General features: G+C 35.5%; 1 protein-coding gene across 1 annotated transcript in view; it reads right to left on the reverse strand.

The window, feature by feature from the left end:
* Window positions 1-17,537, reverse strand: part of LOC127425389 (CUB and sushi domain-containing protein 3-like) — a 701,868-nt gene that overhangs the window by 302,742 nt on the left and 381,589 nt on the right. Inside the window, exon 6 of the mRNA XM_051671320.1 lies at window positions 6,953-7,065. Coding sequence (XP_051527280.1) covers window positions 6,953-7,065 — 113 coding nt within the window. The remainder of the gene's footprint in view (window positions 1-6,952; window positions 7,066-17,537) is intronic.

Raw genomic sequence — 17,537 nt, forward strand, 5'->3', positions numbered from 1 at the left:
TATTAAGTCTTGTCAAACATGTTAATTAGACAACTGCAATGTTCTAATGGCCAGCATAATTGGTAATAAAATAATTAAAGATAAAAAAAAAATGTGTAGTAAAATACAGTTATAATGCCTAATAATTAGCACCATCTCACCACATATTAGAGAGTAATAAGTACCGATAAATACACTGTTAGGTTGGATAAACTGGACTCAGGAAGGGTAAATTCCAAAATAGATTTGACTTCAAAATATTTAAGGATTATTTTTAGTACCTATTAAAGTTTTAGGTAATTTTAGGTTTTAGGCATTGGTTCAGAGTAAATTGACCAATTACAATTCCATAAGCAAACAGATGCAAGAAAAAAGACCAATCGGATATCAGTATGCAAATATTATAAGATTATGTGTCAATGCTTTTGGTTAAATTTTGAATGCTGAACATTCTGTCCGCGTAAACTTTAAAGGAGCATTCTGCATTAAATACAAGTCAAGCTCAATCAACAGGATTTGTGGCGTAATGTTGATTACCAAAAAAACGTATTTCAACTTCAAAAATCAAAGGTTTTAGTGAGTCACTTACAATGGAAGTGAATGGGGCCAATCCATAAACATTAAAAAAACTCAGTTTAAAAAATATTGCCACAAGACATAAACAATATGCATAATAGCATGATTTTAGTGTTATAAAATCGCTTTCTAACTTTTTCTGTGTAAAGTTATATCCAATTATACCACTTCATTGTCGTAACTCTGTAAACCCTAAACACTAAAACGACCATAAAAATTACGATTTAAACAACTTTACAACTCAAATACACAGGTTTTAACAGAAAAATTTACTTAAGTGATTTTATAAAATTTTAAGCTTCACATTTGTGCCTTTAAACCCACCAAAAATTGGCCCCATTCACTTCCTTATGGTAAGTGCCTCACTGAAACCTTAATTTGAGGTAATCTACATTATGCCACAAATGCTGTCGAATGAGATTAACTTTTGAACCCAGAATATTCTTTAACATGATTTTTGTGTGATAAAATTGCTTACGTCATCATTGCAACAGAGTTGTAATAATGGACATACAGTGCAGTCAGAAAGTATTCAGACCCCTTCATTTTTTCACATTTTGTTATGTTGCACCCTTATGCTAAAATGCTTTAAATTATTACTTTTTTCACATCAATATACACTCCATACACCATAATGACAAAGCAAAAACCAGATTTTTGATAACTTTGCAAATGTATTAAAAATAAAAAACTGAAATATCACATTGACATAAGTATTCAGACCCTTAACTCAGTACTTAGTTGAAGCACCTTTGGCAGCGATTACAGCCTCAATTCTTTTTGGGTATGATGCAACAAGCTTTGCACACCTGGATTTTGGGATATTCTGCTATTCTTCTCTGCAGATCTTCTCAAGCTCTGTCAGGTTGGATGGGGACCGTCAGTGGACAGCCATTTTCAGGTCTCTCCAGAGATGTTTGATTGGGTTCAAGTCCGGGCTCTGGTCTGAATACTTATGTCAATGTGATATTTCAGTTTTTCATTTTAATAAATTTGCAAAGTTATCAAAAATCTGGGTTTTGCTTTGTCATTATGGGGTATGGAGTGTAGGTTGATGTGAAAAAATAATAACTTAAAGCATTTAAGAAAAAAGTTGCAACATAAAAAATGAAGGGGTCTGAATACTTTCTGAATGCACTATTTCACTAATTTTATCACACTAAAATCATGTTAACTTGTAAAATGTTTAGGTCTTGTGGCTATACTTGTGAAACAATATTAATGTTTATGGATTGGCCCCATTCACTTCCATTGTAAGTGAATTACTGTAAACACCAATCTGTTTTTTGGTAAATAAACAAGGGACGGGTCTTTTTTTCTTCTTCTCGGTAATCAATATTATGCCACAAATTCTGTCGATTGAGCTTAACATTAATTGAACCAAACATTTCTTTAAATTTACATTTCTTAAATAGTATAAATTTGACAAAAAATAATAATAAAAAATACTGCACAAGAATATCAATTTAGAACTGCCTTGCAAACACTGTAAAATTACAATGTTTGAAAAATATCAATCCAGTGTTGCCTTGCAAGGATTTCGGCACTATTTCGGCAATATTTATTAGAAGGTTCTGTAATTCTACACTGCTGCCCTTACTTAAAATTGAGACATTGGTGTGTGTTTCAACTACATGATTCACATGTCATCTTGCTTTTGCCTAAGGCCTTAATGCCCAGAGTCTGCTTAAAGCCAGAGTCTGAAATCTATTATTTTAGAGGTAGAAATGTTATATCAAGGCCTGATGGTTTTATAGCAAGAAAAAAATCAGAAAATGAGACAACCAATTGATTGTCATTAAAAGCAGTATAAGCATATTTGATTTTAAAGATTTATTCCACTTATCCAATTCCTTGTTCCAGCAAAGAGCAAAGCATAATCTTACACTTGTTTGACTTTTAGAGGACATTGAAACTACACAACATAAGCACAGCAGGCAATAGCATGGAGCATTGTCTCTATTATAGACACTAATGGCATTAAAATTCAAGAAAATTCTTGAGGAATCATGTTTTGACAGAGACATAGTGGAGTCCAGCCAAGTAATTACTCCCCCAGGCAAATTCTGAATCCACTACGAACATGCATCCACAATCTTGCTCCCAGTTTAAGCAGACGGTGGTGGGAGTGACCATCAAAGGAGCACTTTATTAGATGTGGCATAAACTCGAGGGAATGCGACGGCATGACGGAGGACCTGTGGCCATATACAGATTTTGAGTTCTATTTCTAACTGGCCTACTCAGAAAAGTGAGCGAGAAATGTTGCAAATTGCTTGCTGTGTCATCAAAAGCTACAAGATTGAGTTTGATATAAGAATGGCATTGCACATTTGCAATTCTTATGATGTTATGAAAGCTGGCTCCTTGGATCTATGCCAGACTCTTTGCCCTAGTTTACATTACTTATCTTGGATTATTCTTCATTATCATGTTCACCTCCAAGTGACTTAGGTTTGAGGGAGAGGTTTGCTTTTGAATTTGACACCACAAACATTTATATATGCAATCTTCTTTGTTTATTTAGTTGCCTTGAAGTTTGAATCATGTCTTATCGCTTGAATCGTGTCTTATCCTTAACACAATGAAGCATTTTGTTCTTGCTTTTGTAGAGTTAAGGGAGAAAATGAAGGGGTAACAAGCACAGCTACAAGACAGATTGACTTTCAAAATGCACACTGAAAGCTGGTATCAGGTTTGATCCACCACATAATTTGTTGTAACTTAAAAGATGTTCCTGTCATGTTTGATTTAATTTCTTAGCTAACATTATGGTTAGAAATATGGTGAACATGGTTAAAGGTGTGTTCAACTTGACAGCAAGGGGGTCACCAAGTTGCTATACTGTTGGTAACTAGTAGGCAGTTCTACTTTATCAAAACGCATCTGAGGTGGATCACGTAAACTCCCGTTTTTTTTTTTTTTTTTTCTTACAGATACTCCTTTTTTCTTCTCCCCTTTTCTCCCCAATTTGGAATGCCCAGTTCCCAATGCGCTCTAAGTCCTCGTGATGGCGTAGTGACTCGCCTCAATCTGGGTGGCAGGGGACGAATCTCAGTTGCCTCCGCGTTTGAGACCATCAACCTATGCATCTTATCATGTGGCTTGTTGAGCGCGTTACCACGGAGACATAGCGTATGTGGAGGCTTCACGCTATTCTCTGTGGCATCCACGCACAACTCACCACGTGCCCCACAGAGAACGAACCACATTATAGCGACCACGAGGAGGTAACCCCATGTGACTCTACCCTCCCTAGCAACTGGGCCAATTTGGTTGCTTAGGAGACCTGGCTGGAGTCACTCAGCACGCCCTGGATTCGAACTCGTGACTCCAGGGGTGGTAGTCAGCGTCTTTACTCGCTGAGCTAAAAAAATGGCACTGGGTGCTTTAGTTTAACTCAAGTGTTACAAAATGTGAAGCTAGTTTCTGCACTGACTTATTCATTTGTTATAAATCTTATCTTTTGGTTTGTGTCTATCAAGTTCCAAATAAAAAGTGATTATATAAAAAAAATATAAAATCAGATTAAGTACTTTTAATTAAGTATTTAATTCACTAGATAATCCCCAAAATAGACATTGCAGTACCTCATGATTATTAAATATATAAACCATCAACCAGTCGTTAAATTTCCAGCAAAAATAACTATGTCATGATAAATACCATGATCTTTAAACTTATATATAATGAATTAAAGGATCAAATTAGATTTTGGTCATATGTCCACCCCTAATTTTTATAAAGGTTTTGTTAAAGCTGGATTTTAAATGGTAACTTACATCTCTGACTCACTCTGTTTTACAGTCATGGAGCTCTGACTCATAATTGCATAAATTGTGATATGGCCTGTTATGCTTCTGGTGCCATATTTCCATATTGAATATTTGATTAAATCTTTCTAGAAAAAACATTTCCTTCAAAAACAGAAAACATTATTTTGGTAATATAATTTTTTTCAGAGTCTGATTAGTTTTATGGTGTCAGATTAATAACGCCATCCAACCAACCATCCAACTTGTTCAGAACCAATAATCAGCAAAACATTTTCAACCTGCACTCCTGGCCTTTCAAACACCCCAATGGGCTGCACTCAGAGGAAGGCCTGATGAGGAGGCTGTATCTATTGAAGCCAAACAACCCTGCCAGTAACAGCTTTATTTTCTGCAGATGAGCGTTTCCATCAACTGGCATCCTGAAGCAGCAACAGCTGGTTAATGTGAATAAGGGCAGAGTGGGCCAAAATGGAATGAACTTCCATTTTGATGGCATCTCTTTCAGATGATTCAGTGGGATAAATTGGATTTTGCTGGGCTATGTCCTGAAGCGCCATGTAGATGTTGCTTTTTGCACCTGGCCACTTGTCCTGGTGGTTCAGTGTGTACCTGCTATTTCAAAAGTCAGAAATTATGCCAGTCCAGTTTAATGCAGCGAGCTTCTAATCTCGGATTTTACAAACAAATCCAACCCTATCTTCAAATTCTGCTCACATTTTCATTTATCTATGATGAATGCATGTACAGTATATTTAGAGGAACGTACATGGAAACATACTTGATCTTACAAAAGCCTCTGAAGTTCCTCACAGCATGTCACTCTAACCTGGATGATCATAGCACAAGGTCTATAAAGCCACATGCATATTGACATGTGAATTTAAGATGTAGAAACAGCACCAGATTCCAAATCATATCATGTGTATCCTTGTAAAGAAGAGGTGTTTAAAACTTAAAGGAGCATTCTGTGTTCAATACAAGTTTAGCTCAATCGACAGCATTTGTGGCATAATGTTGATTCCCACAAAACATCATTTTGACTCGTCCCTCCTTTTCTTTAAAAAAAAAGCAAAAATCTGGGTTCCAGTGAGGCACTTACAATGAAAGGACCTATTTTTTAATGTTAAAATACTCACTGTCAAAAGTATAGCCACAAGACATAAACAGTGTGCATGTTAACATGATTTTTGCATGATAAAAATACTTACTAACCTTTTCTGTGTAAAGTTATAGCCAATTTTACAACTTCGTTGCCATGATGATATAATGTCAACAAACCCTAAACTTTAAAAATTAAAATTTAAACAACTTTACAGATCAAATAATACACGAGATGTAACAGAAGAATTAATCTAAGTACTTTTATAAAATGACAAGCTTCACATTTCTGTGTTTAAGGTCTCCAAAAATTGGCAACATTCACTTCCATTGGCCACATTCACTTCCATTGTAAGTGCCTCACTGTAACCTCAACTTTTGCTTTTTTAAAGAAAAGGATGGACGAGCAGAAATACATTTTCATAAAAGGAGATTTAGGCAATATGTTAGGGACTGTGAGATGCCCCAGTCCCCATTAATTTTTATTGTACAGAAAAACAGATAAAACATGTCAAAATTATTAAAAAATTCCCCTTTTGTGTTCCGCGGAAGGAAGAAATGCATACGGGTTTGGAACTACATGAGGGTGAGTAAATAATTTATTTATTTTTTTTGGGGGGGGGGGGGGGTGAACTATCCCTTTAAGGCCAAAAAAAAATGATCTTACCTAGAAAAGACCTGATTTTAGCACAAGGACTAAGTGTATAAAACAGCATTATACAACACTCAACTTGTTATATATATATATATATAAGTAAGATTATAGTATGCATATATAAGGGTGGCAAACAATTTCATATTTCACTCCAGATCTCTATAGAACTGCTATAGAACAATGGAAGTGTAGATACTAGAATTTTGTTTATGGTAAATGTGTGTAAGTAGCTCACAAACACAGTTCGCAGCCAAGCACATGAGAAAATTATGACTATGGATGACCTGTCAAAGCATAAAACTTAAAAGCAGCTTGATTTTCGTTGTCATTTTCTTTCTCTCTACCCTCACCATTATATTAAGTTGCCGTTTTCCTTTTGTATGAGAGAAACAAAAAGATAGCTACTTCCAAAAAAAAAAAGAAAAAAAAAAAAGATTTGTTGTTGAAATATGAGTTAGTTTGGAGAAACAACACAAACCAAAACAATTCAACAAAAAGGAAAGAGGCAATCAAGCATGGGCAACAAAAACAACACTTTTTTCAGATTTTAACTTTGAAAGTTATTGCAAATATAGCTGGGTGTGCTGAAGAAAATCAACATTCTTATGCTTGCATTAACTAGAAATCTGGAAAAAATGTTAATGCTTTCACAACTTATTTAACCCAAAATCTCAGTGGAAATTACATTCTTTTTCTTTTTTCTTTTTTTTTTTTTTTCTTTTTTGCACTTTTAATGCAACAAAATACTCATTAATTGTATAATGAATTATCCAAATAGGAACAAATTATACACTTTCACTACAGTGTTCACATGAGCAGAATTAGCCATGAAAAACATGCATTTGAAACGACAAAGCGAGCAGCTTACCTTGATAATGGGCACTAAAACCTTTGTATCGATGGTTGCTATCAGTAACAAAGTGTAACCTCAGCCAGTTCTTGTTGCTAACAATAGGAGATGGGACATTCATTCCGGATAACCTGTAAAAACAAGGAGGAAAGATCTTTAAACTACCCATTAGCAAAAAACAAGCACATGTCCCATTTGCTGATGATCTGTGCCTTAAGGGCCAGGAAACAAGCAAACATTTATACCACATAACAAATATTAAGCGGGCAGTAAAAACATGTTTTTTTTTCTGGAACAATGATCGATAGCACTGTCAAAAAAAGTTTAAATGATCACTCTGTTTAGGCCATGAAAGCAGATTTTTGGATGGTAAATATTTTATATAAAACTTTCTGAGTGCTCATAATATACCGCCAAGGTCACCGATCTAATACTTTGACATTTTGAAGCATGGCACTTGGGACATTTAACTGAGTAAAAGCACCTTAACACTTAGTCCGCCATTAGTCATAGAGTGCAAGATGGGCCAGATACAGCACCATGTTTCCTAGACACTTTTGGGGGGCGGTCCACATATACACACAGACAAGCAAAAAACATGAGTGTGTGTATAGTTTTTCATGAATCAGTGTGTGGCTGCAATGGGAGGACAGAGGACATTCGAGCCCCCCACCCCTCACCCATCAAAATGCTCCATCTTCATCCTACATCTGTCTTACTTTATTGATGACTAACTGGAGATGTCATTAAAGGACATGGCAACATGAATCACACTTTAATGGCCTTCACAGGCTGGAGCGGTGCCATATCATTACTGTTATCTTTCCATCTCTCACTCTCTCTTTCGCCCTAACACACAGGCACACACACACAGTATAGGACAGACCAGGGCTAGTTGTCACATATTTTACTCTAGTGAATATTTTTTAGGGTAGGCTCATTATTGCAAGTCAACTTCATAGGCACATGCCTTAAAGTAATAGTGGGGCACGTTGTCACACTATATGGGGCAAGTTTGTATGGGGCAAATGGAACATACTATTAAAACGACGTATTATATTATTTAAAAAAAACATATGAAACAGCAAAAATGTAAAAGGTAACAAACAAATAAATCAATAAATATTGTAATTAATACTTTAAATTGTATGCATTTAAAAACACATGTGACAATTCTGACCTTACATATGATAAACACTGTTGTCCTGAAAATACATTTCAACCTTTTGGTTAAAATGTACCTTCATTATATATTTGACCCTTGCCTGAATGAATGCCAGTGTGGTTTTATTGTGTTCACTTGTTTATCCAACATCTATAGCAAAAATATGATGATATTGAGATTTTAGTTAGGTGAATTGAATTCACAAAAAAATTCTAATTTAAGAGGGTTTTGAACTAGGTGTCTGAAACCAATATCACTGCTTGAGAAAACATATTTGTGCAATATTGTGATATATAGTTACTAATATATATCCCTTGTGACAACGTACTACTGTGAAATTTTATTCAGCTTTGCTTTGTCAAAGTTCCTGTGGCCCGCAAATACAAAATTCAAACATTGCATTGGAAACCTCACATTGTGTGAAATGCCATATTTATGTTTAAGTCACAGATTTTTTTTGCTTGGCTTCACAAAACAAAGCATACCTGTGCAGGATTTCAAAGAGCTCTGTAAGCCTCCCAAAGGGACAACTGACTTCCCTGGCCTCTGAGTAATGTATCTTTGAAATATGTATTCAAGCTTACATCAAACTTGCATGAATATGTTTGTCCAAGTCTTGTTATGCAGTAGCATAGTCACAAAATAACATGATTTGTGCACATAAATCTTTCCGTCTCCATCATTTTAAATGTCTTGGTGAATTTAAAACATCTGAATGGAGTTGCATGAATTAAACATCTGTTCCTATAAAAAAACCTTCATTAATTATGGTGTTAGGGTCAAAACCATTTAAGTTCTGCTGTTTCATGAGCATAATCTAATTTAATAAATGAAGCATGCCAAATGCCCCTCCTAAATTTAAAGGGATAACACTAGAAAAGTTTAGTTTTATAACATTTTGCATGATGCTACTAAGGAGTTAGAAACAGCAGGGAATTGGCAAAACAATATTATATCGATATCTTGGCCAAGATATTATAATATTGTGATACTTTGTTTAGTGTGTTGTGATTAAAAACTGTGTTTTATTAGGATCTTTTACTCACTATTATTATTCATCTTCTGCTTAACTTCATCATAGTGACATAGAAGTAGCATAGATCATAGGTGTTTCAGTCTAAGTGAAAAAGGATTCCAGTATGTTTATCATAGAATGACAACCTGTGCATTCTACCATGCTGTAGGGGAAGACACTTAAACAATGAAACAATTTATAGAGTATGAGTTCACTTCTTTCACCTTCTCATGCACTTTCTATGAGGGCTGGATCTCTTCTCAATATAGAAGCATCACTTTTTACTAGTGGTCTCAGACATTTAGACCCCACTGTATACATAGATGGTGATTCTGTTACTAATTTCATTGACCAATATAAAAAGTTGCCAACTAAAAGCATACAGGGTAACAAAGTTATGGACTTAAATTCTTAGTTTTTTCTGCATTTTTCTTTTGGTCGAATAGAAGTGTGTGTGTTGACTTATTTCGCCTTTTAACACACTTTCTATGTGTGGTGGATCTTTTTTCCCCAAAAAAATATTAATGTAAGAATGTGAACTAAAAACATCACAATACTATGAAATTTAGTGATGCTACTATGAAAGTAAGGAAACCTCACCTAAACTGCAAAATAAATAAATAAATAAATAAACAATACAGTATGTACACTCACCGACCACTTTAGGTCCACCTGTACACCTACATATTCATACGATTATCTAATCAGCCAATCATGTGGAAGCAGTGCAATGCATAAAATCACGCAGATTTGGGTCAGGAGCTTTAGTTAATGTTCACATCATCCATCAGAATGGAGAACATTTTTTATCTCAGTAATTTTGACTGTGGCATGATCGTTGGTGCCAGAAGGGCTGGTTTGAGTATGTCTGTACCTGCTGATCTCCCGGGATTTTCACGCACAATAATCTCTAGAGTTTACTCAGAATGGTGCTTACATCCACTTACATCCAGTGAGCAGCAGTTCTGTGGACGGAAATGCCTTGCTGATGAGAGAGGTCAACAGAGAATGGCCAGACTGGTTCGAGCTGACAGAAAGGCCACAGTAACTCAGATAACCACTCTGTACAATCGCAGTGAGCAGAATAGCATCTCAGAATGCACAACACGTCGAACTTTGAGGCGGATGGGCTACAACAGCAGAAGACCACATCGGGCACTTTATTAGGACCATAGTGTAGGGATGGGCGATACCACTTATTTTCTTTTAGATCCGATACCAATAATTTCAAGTCCAATATCGTTGATACTGATACCAACACCGATACTTATATTATTATTTTTTATTATTATTATTCTTTTTTTTTTTTTTTTACATTTTTGCGATTACTTGGGATAAAATGTGTAATTTAAAATAATATTTGTAGTCATAATTCAAGTCATTATTATTATGTTTTTTTGTTTGTTTGACTTCTGTTTTGTTCACCCTTACAAAAATTAATAATTTTACTACAGTAACTATAGTCTGACCATGGTATTTAGTTAAACCATAGTTACCACACAATTAACCATGGTTACTACTACAATATTACTGTAGTAAAACAATGGGTTCAGCCAAAAAATAAATAAATAATAATAATAAAAAAAAATAATAAAAAAAATATGGTTACTACAATAGTACTTTAGTAAAACCATGATTAACAATTGGTTTAATTACTTATTAACAACAATTACACACAATTATAAGAAATAAGAAATGTCGCCTTTAGATATGTTATATTAGCATGAATTTACTCAAGATGCAGTGGTGTAGTAGTGTCTGAAGAGGTGGGCATACTGTGAATTTATGAAAAACACATCTCTAGAAATAATTTACATTTATATACAGTTAATGTAAAATGTGTAAGAATTTACACATTGGTTACAATATGTATATCAGGGTAAGTTTCTTGCTGGCATGGTGTAGAGTATACTGCTAAGAACAATGGTATGGTAACTTCATGTTAAATATGTATTTAAATTAATAGGTGTCATTAATGATCCTTTTATTAGGCTACTATGAAAATTGTTAATACTGTATGATTATTATAACTAATAAACTAATTCATAATATGCAAGAAACTGTTTGCATTGTAGCGAATATGAGTAGTAATGTTCACGTTAACACGTTATCTTGTATTACCATATATAGCCTACATAAAAATTAATGGTTATTTTTTTGTGTACTATTATGTGCTTTTCTGTGTAGAGTGAAACTGTAGAATAAAAATTGTACTTATTTGATATCACAAGAAAAAAACGGAAAATATGATTGGTTAGCAAATATCCAATCGCATCTGAAATGAACATTCTGATTGGTGGATCAGCTTAGTCCGACTGTCTGTCTTGCCAGTGCTCCCGAGTGCATCTCCGTGTGCATTTAGAGAGAATCTCTGTACATTTTTTAAAATAATAATAAAACACAATTCACTCAACGGTGCAGCGGCATTGCGTTATTAGATTGAAAAAGTTCCAGGTCAAAATCCTACTTCTTGTTCTGGCAGCCACATCTATCATCACTTATTTCAAGTGGGCATGCGCAAAATCCTAAAATAGATAGAAGGGCATACGACGTATGCCTGCCTATGCCCTAGCCTACACGACAAAAAGCTGTTTCTCTGATTTTCTATTATTACCTCTACAAGGCACTTGTTTGAACGAGTCTTGTGACAGCGCAAGAGCTTGTCTGCTTGTGTTTTTCAGCATTTATGAATGATAAGATGAGTGGAAGAAGAAACAGTTCCCATCCTGCACAAGTATTTACTAATATAGCCTAATTCATTTGATTTCACTTTGAAGCTTATTATTATTGTTCGTGGTAACCAAATAATAATGTCCCTAATTAAAAAATAAATAAATAATTTAGAATCTATATTTTTGTGTTAGGATCGATATTTTTGATACAACATCAGTATCGGAAGTAACGATACTTTAGGATTGATCTGCCCATCCCTACCATAGAGCTCCTAATATAGTTCTCAATCTCCTAATCTCAGTTCTCAGTGAGTGTGTATAATATATATATATATATATATATATATATATATATAAATTCCATAGGCCATTATTTAATTGTAAACTGAATTTCTGTGCACCAATGACTTTACTTTAACTTAGTATTGATGTGATTGTCCCATGTGGTAGTAGCTCTCTTGAAAAGCACGTTTCCACATTTGTAATTACCTGACAGTTTAATTAAATAAGTGTGAATTTTGCAGTAACAATTTCTCCAGAGCAGTAGAGGCTGGCAACTCCAGAACTCCAGTTTCCTAACCCACATCACTTATTCTACTCCTGAATAAATCACCATGCATACTAATAAAACCCTTTCACATGGATAAAGGTAATTTAATCAACACAGCTCACTCTAAGGTGTCTGCACTATGGTGTGCACGTGCTGAATACGTGTATGTGTGTCAATGTTTGTTAGACTGCATGGGAAGGGAAGGCAAGGTCAGGAAGAGGAAGAGGAGGATATCAAACACACAGATGAGCAAGGAGTGCTAGCAATGTCTGTGCAATTAATCCACATGGACCTCATACGGTGCTGGTGCTTCAAGCACTGGAAACTAATCCTGCTCAACAATGTTTGCAAATATCGTGCTATGATACAGCAACATCGATTGAAGCAAAATGAAATGCATTTATACTGCATATGCATATATATGCAAGGTCTGTCGATGGGCCACTTAAAGTTCAAACTATTTAAGTTTTGAGAGATTTTAAGAGATTTAGTATGTGTATATATATCCGTACATATATATATATATATATATATATATATATATATATATATATATATATATATATATACTCACTAAGCACTTTATTAGGAACACTATATACACATAACTGCAGTGCTCGCAGGTAAAATTAGGTACCAAGGGTTTGTCTTGATTCCCGACAGGCATGCCGAAATATGCCTTGTAGGCCTCACACATCTTAACAGAGTACTTTTTCGCTCTTATCTTGACAAATTGGCCGCAGACATAGCAAAATGCATCTGCTGGATGCTTGCAGCCTCTTGATGCCATCTCAGAAAAATGCAGATATATATCCACTTAGGCAGCTGGAAATAAACTGTACTGGTGGGCTTAAGTTCCCCGTAATTATACTACTATTTATTTTACTAATTATACTACTAAGTTTACAGCACTGAATCTATCTGGAATGTTCTGGAAAATAGGTACATTTCAAAATATCACTGTCCTGGTCACAAAAGCAAAGTTTGTGGGGAATAATAGCCTTTTTCTATACTTTTGAGGCATAAGCAATTAGGAAATAACACTTACTACCCAGGAACCAAAAAAATAAATAAATAATAATAATTGTTACATGGTGTTATTTATACATTTATACTGCATCTAACATTTTGGGGAGTTTAATACAAGGTTCAATGAGACATAGTGATTTTCATTTGTATTTTTGCATCTGTGCTGGTAAAATATAAAGATTTTTTCATTTGTGTCTACCCCTGCTGTAATTACAGTATGTTTTCCATTAATTGATTACACATATACTAATTCAATTAGCTGAATGTAAATTATATCAATGCACATGGAATGACAATGGGGAGAGGAACAAGGAATGGATGATGGTAGAAGAGAAACCGGAGGAAAAAATGTGCGGTCCCACTAAATGTAAAGATTCTGTCATCATTACAACTGTTCCACACCTGCTTGACTTTCTTTCTTTCAAAACATGTGTCAGGCAGAATGTTAGCATTAGTGACCATTCACTTTAAATGTAGCAAAAAAAAAAAAAAAGATGCAATTAAAGTGAATGTTGACCGAGGCTGTGATTATACCTAACATCTCCTTTTGTTTTTGTTTTTTCACAAAAGTAAGAAAGTCATATGGGTTTGGACCATCTTGAGGATGAGAAAATGATGATATCCTTTTTTTTCTTCTGAAAGTCATGAACATTTCCACAACGTCCATTTCACAAAATAAATATTACAACAGATCACACTTTCTTCAGATTTTACAAGTTCTAAAAATAATAATAAATGTTTATATGATGGATTTGTACATTTTAAGATTGAAAATATGGGTCAATGACAAGAGTAAAACAATAAAATATTCACAAAGGCATCTGAAAAGCAGCACAAATAAATTATGATTGGATGGGAACAGTTTCCTGGACAGATTTAATAATTATATATATATATATATATATATATATATATATATATATATATATATATATATATATATATATATATATATATATACACACACAAATCAACATAAAAGGGACATTAAAGTGCCAAAGTTAAAGAAACATCCTCATATCCATGCAAACGTGGGAGATCTGGAACACAAGCAAATGCATAGAAGTTTTGTCTTTCACTGTTTGGTGAACTCTGACTTGCAAATTTGTATGTAAAAAAGATGTTTGACCAATTTGCCTAAATAAAAAAAAAAAAACTTATGCATTGGCATAAACATAAGAGAGTGACATCCTATTGCCCCATATTCATTGTGCTAACTAATTTTGAAGTAATCTGAAATGATTTTGCATGCTTAAAGTCTAGTGTGACCACACCTGAAAGGGATACTTCACCAAAAAATTAAAATTCTGTCATCATTAATCATCCCAGATGTGTATGACTTTCTTTCTTCTGCTGAACACAGACAAAGATTTTTTTAAATAATAATTCAGCCCTTTAGGTCCATACAATGCAAGTGAATGGTGGGCAGAACTTTGAAGATCCAAAAAGCATATAAATGTCCTTTTTTAATACAAATTCTCCTCCCTGCCTAGTAGGTGGTGGTATGCACAAATAATGTGAATCATCAAAAATAAAAATAAGAAGAATTAGTGGAGAATTACACTAAAAAGCGATTTACATATTTATCTGTTTCTAACCTACACCTATCATATCGCTGCCGTTATGTGCTTTGTTTGTGTTCTGCAAAATAAAGAAAGTCATACACAGGGCCTGGGGTAGCTCAGTGGTAAAGACGCTGGCTACCACCCCTGGAGTTCACTAGTTTGAATCCCAGGGTGTGCTGAGTGACTCCAGCCAGGTCTCCTAAGCAACCAAATTGGCCTGGTTGCTAGGGAGGGTAGAGTCACATGCGGTAACATCCTCGTGGTCGCTATAATGTGGTTCGTTCTCGGTGGGCACATGGTGAGTTGAGCGTGGTTGCTGCGGTGGATGACGTGGATGACGTGAAGCCTCCACACGCTTCAGTAATGTGTTCCATTACTGTAACATAAACTGTAGTAACAGGCAGACGTGGGTAGTAACACATTACATTTACTTCTTTAGAATGGCCGGCGTTCCAGTCGTTACATTACTGGGTTTAATATTAGTTGTGTAATTTATTGAGAGATTATTGAATGGGACTTTTATGAGAGCGGAAGTTCGCTTGCGCACGTGCCTAAATTGCTGAAGGAGACCGTCTCTCCCATGCCTGCTTAATCTCAAACTAGGATTTGTAATGGCAATGCGCTCAACAAGCCACATGATAAGATGCGTGGGTTGACAGTCTCAGGTGCAGAAGCAACTGAGATTCGTCCTCTGCCACCCATACTGACGCGAATCATTAATCACGAGGACTTAAAAAGCACATTGGGAATTGGGCATTCCAAACTGGGAGAAAAAAAAAAAAAGTCATACACATTTGGAGTGACATAAGGGTGAGTAAATGATGAAATAATTTTAATTTTGGGGTGAACTATCCCTTTAAGAGAGAAGAGAGAAAAATAGATGTGTAGGTGTGGACAAAAGATAGAAAAGTATTGAAAAAGTTAGAAAAAGAGGCAGATAAAGATTTAATAAGAGGAGAGAAGGTTAGGTTGGGAGTGGAAGCATTCACAATACACTTACAAAAATCTTCCTGTCTCTCTGCATTCAGAAAGCCTTCAAGGTCTATGAGATAAGTGCCAGTCAATGCATAGTGAGTCATCAAAGCACCCAGAGATGACTTTTAAAGATCTAATATTAACAGCAATAACTTTAAACATGCCGCAGATGCCCAGCAGCAAAGATAATATAGAGCCAAACCAAATTGGACAAAATTACACACTGGTTTGTGAACCAAATGAGACAAGATTATATGCCAGCTTTAATACAGTGTGGATGTGATAGATTTTAGATGCTTCTCTATGACTGAGATGCATGTGAATGATGTGAATGGCCCACTGAAATCAATAAAACTATATGCATCAGAAGATGCCATAGAGCATGCCCAGACTCCAGACATTGAAATGTACCTTCAAAACACATCGACTTCCTTAAAAACACTTTAGAAAGGGAAATGGAGACAAAAGGGAGAGAGTCTTCTTCATGAGGTAAAGACAAATAAGAGCCTATTGTTATTGACCATAATGGACTTGGTGAGCTTTTAAGCATTTGCCATTCGAGTCACATCTCTTTTTCAGATCAATAGCTCTCAGTGGTTCTGTGCAAAATTAGGAGAGATTCATTATTAACAAATGACAGCCGTTAGCATGTTCCTTAATCAAGTAATCTGTCTTAATTGCCTGGGCTCTAATTAAGACAGGTGGTGTTGCTAACATCGAAGCTCTTTGGCACAAACAGAGGCGCCGTAACGGGGAAGGGAGGGAAGGTTAGGATGATTCTAAGGGCCCTGGACAGACAGGGGGCCCAGCAGAACCCCTGAGACTTTTTCTGCATGATTTTGTGATTAATGGCCATGTCGCACTGGTTAGAAGACTGGAAGATTGCTGATAAAAGATGATCTAGTGTGTATGATCCCCCTTAAGACCGTTAGTGGTTTATCCCAAAAGCACTTGTTAAGTGCTAAATGCACTTCCCATTTGTGCAGCGCGGCATGACTTGTGCACATCCTCGAGCTGGACGTGTCATAGACAAGGCATGACTGGATCATGCGGAGAGTTAAACAGCACGCCTAAGACCACAAAACCTGAATAAAACCAATAATTTTCTACTTTGAAGCACAATGGAGAATGTCAAACATCTAATGTGGCCAGACAGACCCAACATTCTAAATAGCACTGATGAGGAAAAGATCAGTAAATATAATGTGTTCCATTACTGTAACACAAACTGTAGTAACAGGCAGAGGTGGGTAGTAACACGCTACATTTACTCTGTTACATTTACTTCTTTAGAATGGCCAGATTCCAGTCGTTACATTACTGGGTTTAATTTTAGTTGTGTAATTTATTGAGAGATTATTGAAAGGGACTTTTACAAGAGCGGAAGTTCACACAGCTGCGCATGTGCCTAAATTGCTGAAGGAGACCATCCCTCCCATGCCTTCTTAATCTCAAACTAGGATTTGTAATGACAGAGCTGACCAAAAAAGACGACCATTCTTTGTTCCACAAACTTAAACCCTCTGTAAGACCAAATGGCCAAGTAACACCTTGTGACCTTAATGCATAAATCCGTGGCCATATCAGGAAACGGAGACATGTGAAGACAGTCCCAAGGCCCGAAATCAACAT

Source organism: Myxocyprinus asiaticus, chromosome 34, assembly GCF_019703515.2.
Source record: "Myxocyprinus asiaticus isolate MX2 ecotype Aquarium Trade chromosome 34, UBuf_Myxa_2, whole genome shotgun sequence".
NCBI classification, from domain to species: domain Eukaryota; kingdom Metazoa; phylum Chordata; class Actinopteri; order Cypriniformes; family Catostomidae; genus Myxocyprinus; species Myxocyprinus asiaticus.